General features: G+C 40.8%; 1 protein-coding gene across 1 annotated transcript; it reads right to left on the minus strand.

Annotated features, from left to right (window-relative positions):
- Positions 1–1,104: 1,104 nt before the first annotated feature.
- Positions 1,105–5,953, minus strand: shbg (sex hormone-binding globulin). The gene is made up of 8 exons (XM_085806163.1): positions 5,684–5,953; positions 4,545–4,642; positions 3,486–3,675; positions 3,213–3,374; positions 2,385–2,541; positions 2,084–2,220; positions 1,717–1,909; positions 1,105–1,582 (listed from the first exon to the last, which is right to left on the minus strand). Exons 1-8 carry the CDS (start codon positions 5,783–5,785, stop codon positions 1,449–1,451), a joined length of 1,173 nt encoding a protein of 390 aa, XP_085662289.1. The 5' UTR covers positions 5,786–5,953; the 3' UTR covers positions 1,105–1,448.
- Positions 5,954–7,447: the final 1,494 nt, after the last annotated feature.

The following is a 7,447-nucleotide window of genomic DNA, read 5'->3' on the forward strand; positions in this document are numbered from 1 at the left end:
TTTTCTATAGTGCATATTTTATATTAATCTATTTATTCTGGTTGTTTTTAGGTCAGCTTTATTCGCCTGAGCTGGTGCAATTACATTTTGTTCTCTGTACACTACTGTGTATAATTAAATGACAATAAAGGACTATCTAATCTTCCAATCAAATTTAATGTATATTTCAACACTATATACACACTATTTTGGGGGAGCAGGTCTCCCTTGGTGCACCCATTGAATGTGAGATGTGAAATATTCAGGGTTTTTGCCTAGTGACATTGATTTTGCTGCCTTGAAGTTTGTCCAGCTACATTCATGCAAACCTGTTTTTATGTGGTGTTAATAAATAACTAGATGTTTATGGCCTGATTCCTCATATTGTTAAGGAACACAGCCATTAAATAGCTCACAGTCAAATAATAATAAACAAATAAAAATGTCAGTGGACCCTGGCTGTAACAACAGGTTGAACCTCCTTTGGCAGCAACAGCTTTAAAGAGGCTCCTTATTTCTGATCAGACCTGCACAACAGCCAGAGAAAGTTTGGACCACTCCCCCTTGTAGAGCTACTGCATCTATGTAAATTTGCAAACCATTATTCAAATAGCCTACTGCCATAAAAGTTTCTGCTTGGATGTTACACTGTTACAATATCATACTTATCACAACTTTCAAAAGACTTCATTACAAATTAACAGATAATAAAATAAGAGTTTTGCATCCACTAGAAAATATTAGAAAACATTCCCCAGTATAAAATAGTCATATATTTTTGTTTATATGACTGTGAAGTACTTTGACACTCTTATTCTTATTATTAATTTGAATGTAAACTGTTTTATTATATGATAAAATGTGTTTTTAATCCAACATGCCACTAATCTACATGTTTTTTTTAGTGGTTACATCATATCACAAACAGGAGTGGATGGTGCATCCAACAATATCTCCCAGACTCCACTAGAGGGAGCAAAATCCACATCTTTAATCCCATTTTCTCTTCTCTACCCTGGCCTTTATTTCTCATTACTGTTTAATCACAGTTTCTGAATCTCATCAAAGCACCATTAGCCTTTATTTGTCTTAAACGCAGCAATAAAATTCATATTCATGGAGAGATACATTAAGGATAATTATATTTTATTCAGAAACATGCTGTTGCACGTACCAAGGTCACAATATGAGTCACATTTCTCAGATTAATCCGTATATTACGTTGAAATGGAGCTTGAAGAAACGACAATGGTTTAAAAATGTGAATATTAAACAGTAGATTCTGCATTTTAGCTGTGCATTGGTATAATTACATCATTTGACTACAGGATGAGCGGCCTGATAACAAACGTCAACAAATATCAGGGTGCTTTGTGGGGAATTTTACAATTGACATACATTGTATTTGTAACGTCATTTAAAAGCAGAGGCCGTCCAGTGGATAAACCTATTCCACATATTGTACATGTCTATGCAGGGCAGCTGTGGGAGGAGATGGACATGTGTTTGACAGCTAAATCCAGATCCAAATCCTTCCCTTGGACCTGGATTTTCTTCACACAGCCCTTCAGGAATTGAGAGCCATCACTATCCTCAGCATCTCCTAAAAGGTCAGCGAGAGGAAGAAGAAAACACAAATGACCTTGGACTGTGCACCATTGAACTTATTGGATGTGTATTGTATTGTATTGTAGCTGGTTTATATATTATGAACTCTTCCCTCCTTCTTAATCTCACCTAGGAGACCTCCAATGGCTACATGGCTTTCTTTCCACGCTGCCCAATGACCTGGGTGTTGGAGTATAAATTCGACAAAATCTGTGGATTCAACTTCTTTGTACATGACTTGCAGGACATCTGGCTTCAAGATTAAAACCAGGCTTTCGACATTGTTTTTAAAAGTCTTATTTTCCCAGGATACTGTCACCTCCTGCAAATTAAAAAGAAAAAGGAGAGAGGCAATAAGTTCAGAAGTATCCAGCCCACATGAAGAAACTCTTTCATGTAAGATGTGAAGCTGCTCTTACAGTGCAACAAGCATTTTTTAAACACACCCTAGGATTTATCTGTGAATTCACTTTGGCTCACGTCTGAGGATGCATACCTTTGTGTTATTATTGGCCACTACAGACAACACTGACTTTTGCCCAGGAGCCTTGATGCTCAAAACGGTCCCATCCAACTGAGTGAAATCTGCCCACAATTCAATCTTCACCTCGTTATCACTGTCAATGGGGAAAACTGTGAAAGATAATTCACATAAATAACAATTGTTACTCGTCTATTAACACCTTAAATCTGAATAAATCCAATTAGAAATGAAAAAAGGGAATATTATTGATACCACAGACACCTTATCACGTGAGAATCATGCATTATCGCACTTTCCCATCTCTTGTTTCTACCTGAGGTGTTGAAGACGGCGAATCCAGAGCCAGGGAAGTAGCTGCCAGGCTGGATGTTTTGAAAACAGGGCCAGAGCTCCTCCGCCTCGGTCTCCCAGGGGACGCTCATGTTTAGCCAGCTGCCTTCCCGCACACAGCCGTCCATCTGCGGCTCGAACTACAGCAGAGGACGCAACAATGCATTTAGAAGAATGAAGTGCAAGCGCAAACAGGGAAAGGGAAGAGAGGACACCTGTAGAGGATTCAGAGCTGTTTAACATTCATGATCCCTCACCACACTCAAACAAAACAGAACAAAATACTGTTTTCTGTGTGTTCAAGTCAACAGTAAAATACAAAGACGGGGAAAGAAGGGAAAACATAGTCATGTAAACATTGTCACAGTCCATTTACAGCCTGTTTAGACAAAAAGAAAATGCCCCTGCACAGTTAGGATATACCTGCTGGCAATTAATAAAGCAATTTATAATCTATAAACATCCAACTGGATGATTGTATGTTGACTAAATATGATATAAAATCACACAGGAGAAGTATTTTCAGAATAAAGCTCAAATTACAGTGGCCAATACACTGTGACACATGAACAATTTGAGTTTGATCCTTCAGAATAAAGATCCAAGAGATTATTCTTCAACTCACAACTTTCAACTATAATACAGACAAATATCCAAACTAGAAGAGGCACAGATAGCTACTGACAATATAATATCAGTACATCAGGATGAACTGCAGCCTCCTAAGAGAGAACAACATATCACTGTGTTATTATCTCTATTGCTCTGTAACTGAGGATGAAATAGGTGAAAAACCAAAACATCACTGTACCTGAACAATCATCTTTTCCTTGTCGATCATGATCCCGCCAAGAGCCAGCCGGAGTTCACCTGCGATCTCCTCCTCTGTCTGCTCGGACCGCATCCCCACCACCAGCCCGTTGGCCCCATCCACCTCAAGAATCACAAACTGCCCCTGGTTGCTCACCTCCAGCTTGGCGACACCAGAGGAACAAGAAATTCAGACCCAGAGTTCATATACAAACACATTGTGTACTGTTTGTTTTCTTGTTTTACATCAAGTTAAACTATAATGTGAACTCACAGTGTGCCACTTCCCGTCGTTGAGTTTGGGGCCGCCTGCTGCACTGACGAGCATGTCCTCTTTACGGATCTGCATCAGAGGGACGCCGTCTTCCAGGGACAGAACAAACCAGTCCTCTCCGTTCTTGGTGTCCCCGTAGAAGATGACCCCTTCTGGGTCAAACGTGCGCAGCTGAAAGGTCGACTTGATGCTGCGGAAAGAAACACAACAGAGCAGAGCAGAGTTAAACTCAATGGGAGGAGAGAACTTGCCCTGAGGCTCCTTATTTAAGGATATCATAGTTTTACAAGGTGCCAGGGCCGTTGCTAGGAATCCTTGGCCCCCTGAAAGAAAACTGAAGAGGGCCCCCTACCTGCCCCCTGACTTTTAATCGCTACTTTTTTCTTAGACTATTCATCATTGTTATCATTTATTATTTATTTTTCTCTTATTCTATTTTTCTGACAGGGCCCGAAGCAATACACCCAATAATTATAACCATTTTCTTATAAGAAGGCAGGGGGCTATTGCTTGGAAAATAAAACATATTTCATGAATCTTGCATGTTCTATGGCTTGTTTTGATGCTGATGCAGCATTAGTATGAGTATTAGTCAGGGTTATGCAGAATAATTAGGTCATAGGAAGATTTTTCGAGGGCCCTGATTTGTCATCAGTGGGAATTTTGCATCCTGCTCTGCTGTGCTGTCACTGGTTGTGGTTGTGGTTGTTGCTGATGTGATGATGTTTGACTGTGGATGTTTATCTCTTTTGCCATATTGCATTTCTGTTGCTATGGACAGGTTGACTGTAGATGTGAATTGCCCTTCTGGGACTAATAAAGGAATCTGAATCTGAATCTGAATCTGAAACCTTTCTCCCCTATGCTACGCTACGGCCCTGACAGGTGCTACTGAGAGAGGACATGAGATAGAAGGAGACGGCCTGGATCAACAAACTTCCAGTGGGAGTTATTCACCGTACCCTCCCTCCCTCCCTCCTCAACCACAGATCTCCCACTGAACGTCAGTGGACATGAGGCCGTCGTGCTGTGGTGTTTCTGCTGCTGCTGCTGTCCTACCTGCTGATCTCACTGAGGTTGACCGTTGTGTGGATCAGTGGCCTCCAGATGTCTCTGTCCTGGCCGAGGTAGACGGTCGCCTTGCCCGACACTTCCCTCTGGACGACACAAGCACCAGAGAACACCAGTTAACACAGAGTCGTAATTTGAGTCCACATTCATTAATAATCCCTGCTTTTGTGTTTTCTCGATTGATTTCTGGTTGCTCCACCCATTGATTAGTGGTTAAATGAAATCAAACTGAGTGATGAATTTTATTCAACTATTGATTTGTTCTAAAAGCCTTCATTAGAGCATGATAAGAAACGCGCGGCCGTTCAAATGCCTCAGTAATGAGGTGCAAAATCAATTGTAATTCAGAAGCACATATAAACTCCTGCAGTAGTTACAGTGGTCATCATGAAACCTAATGGGGGAACAATAACGGTAGAAAGAGGTAGTGGTGTCATGGCACTCCCACTCACAGATCAAAGTCCTAAGATTAAACAAATTAATACCAGTGCATGCTGGGATACGACATGTCAACTGGCTTTTAAATTTCATAGTCATACAATATGAACTGACATAGGATTTTTAAATGGTCATTACAAACTTTTTAAAACATATTTCCAGCCACTGACGAACTGTGACTGTTTCCTGATTTTACAGAAAACAAAATCAGGAACCATTCAGACATCTACAGAGATTTTAGGACTTGATTATTCACCATTTATAGGTAACACTTTATAATAACACTATTAAGCATTAGTTAAGCATTAAATACTGGATTCATCATTTATATACACATGAATTCATTATGTAGTTTATAAACGCAGTTAAAAATGTTTTACTCATCATTGATAAGCACTTACTGTATTTATAAACTACATACTAATGAGTATTCACGCGTTATAAATGAAGAATTCAGTATTTATTCATGCTTAACTAATGCTTAACAGTGTGCATTTATTATAAAGTGTTACCCATTTATATTTATATATGCACATTTGTAAGTATTTGTTCCTTTTTTGTATATGAACAGTGGCCAGACAAGCTCTTTAAGGTTCAGATAGAGACAGAGAAATACATTTTAACACATGCACACACACACTGATACCTCATTAATTCCATTATACTCCTTGCCTTGCATTTGAACATACCATACCCCGTCCGTTTCCTTCCCCCTCAGCTGCCCACACCAGCAGAGCGAGGCTCAAAGCGAGGAGCAGTCCGTCCACCATGGCTTTACCAAACACGGCCATCCTTCAGTGCATTCACCCACCCAGGCCTCCCAGCGCGCAGCACAGTCCTCCCAAACCCTTTCAAGTGGTCAAACGGACTCCAAACTACACCGAGGTGTGGCTGGCTGGCTGTGTGAGGAGTGAGCAGAGTGGACCGTGTGTGTGCTGACACACTGCCACGGGGTCCACAGGGCATATATGCCATGGTCAGTGGGAGTTATTGATCCCCCGACGGCGGCGGAGCTTCATGGCTGTGTTGTTGTGACTGACTGGAAGTTTGCTGAGATGTAGGTGGCTGAGAAAAACACAGTGAGCAAATTATGAGTCAACAGGGGAGGGGATAAGAAGATAAATAGAAAGAAAGGGACAAAAACGTGTCAGTTAAGGGCTGTGTTGTGATATTAAAAAAAAAAATCCCAAAATCAGAGGGAAAAAACCCAATTATAGTGAGGATTTCTGTCGCCGAGTGAATCTCCTGCCATGGTGGTGATTCATGGAGCCTGGACATAATTGCAGACTGGGTCAGTGACCTGAGCCAGACCACTGATGTGTGTTTACCCATTACACAGGAACCTTGATTCGCCACTGCCTCTGCTGGCTATGACTCAGAGTGTGTATTTGTTGTAGTGTGTGAATGGGAGAGAGAGCGATGAGAGAGGAACTGTGCTGGAAGTCACAGAGCTGCTTTTTTTTTGTCTTCTTCTTCTAATACTGGCTGCATTCCTGTGATAGTCTGCTTCCAGGAAGTCGGCGATAACTGGAAAATAAAAGGAAAAATGCATCAGAGAGAGAGAGAAAGAGAGAGAGAGAGAGACAAGTCAGTAAACAAGCTGTTATGTTGTCGTCGAGCGTTTGAAGTCAGTCTGAAAATAACAAATCACACGTGTGCTCAATTTGACGGGTCACAGTTGGAAAAATGCAAAAACTAATGTTTTAATTCAGCTGGTTCAGTCTCGGTATCCTCGTGTTGTGCGCCCTGGTCGGCCCATTGCTCACTTACACACTTTAACACAAAGAGTTGTAGTTTAATAATATCTGTTATTTCTAAAAAAAAAATAAAAAAAAAATAAAAAAGTGTTATTGGGATAAACTGATGTGTTGTTTTGCTGTGCTGAACAGCTGAAATGATTATCTGAATCACATCTGACGCAAACCATGAAAACCCGTTGAACTGCATTGGCTCAAGCAACGTCAGAGAACATGCACACAGCTGCACTGCAGATCAGAAAACAAAATCATCAATTTGACGACATGTGCTGCAAATGGGGGGGAAAAGAAAAAAAAATCACAACACATGCAAACAAATAAACCCACTGCAAACTTTGTCCTAGAACAAAACAGAAGTGTTTCCTGAGGACACGAGCGTTGGTAGAAGGGGGGAGGGGAGGGGAGACGTGAAGGCCTAATCCTCCCCAACCCACAGCGGCCCAGAGTCTGAGTCATCCTCTCTCTATCAGAAAATAAGGTGACAAAACACTTCCGGAAAAGAAAAAAGAAGTAATGAACCTGCATGGACACACTTATTATTCAGCACTTTAAACTTTAAAACTCACAGTTTGGCATTGAATAACAGGTGCATCACTCTTTAGTGTCCCCATGGAAACACCTTTATTATTATTATTATACTGTATGATTTTGCAGCATTCACGTTGTCAAATTGATGAAGAATGTTTTTCTGAATCT

Source organism: Trachurus japonicus, chromosome 18 (assembly GCF_045865225.1).
Source record: "Trachurus japonicus isolate A0001 chromosome 18, Traja_1.0".
In the NCBI taxonomy this organism is placed as follows: Eukaryota; Metazoa; Chordata; class Actinopteri; order Carangiformes; family Carangidae; genus Trachurus; species Trachurus japonicus.

Bases quoted from the DNA above. Each gene is read 5' to 3' on its own strand.
- shbg (XM_085806163.1), bottom strand. From the start codon at position 5,785: ATGGCCGTGTTTGGTAAAGCCATGGTGGACGGACTGCTCCTCGCTTTG. The intron at 3,676-4,544 runs GTAGGACAGCAG...TTCTTTCCGCAG, and splicing joins AACCTCAGTGAGATCAGCAG to CATCAAGTCGACCTTTCAGC. The intron at 1,583-1,716 runs GTGAGATTAAGA...CTGACCTTTTAG, and splicing joins AGCCATTGGAGGTCTCCTAG to GAGATGCTGAGGATAGTGAT.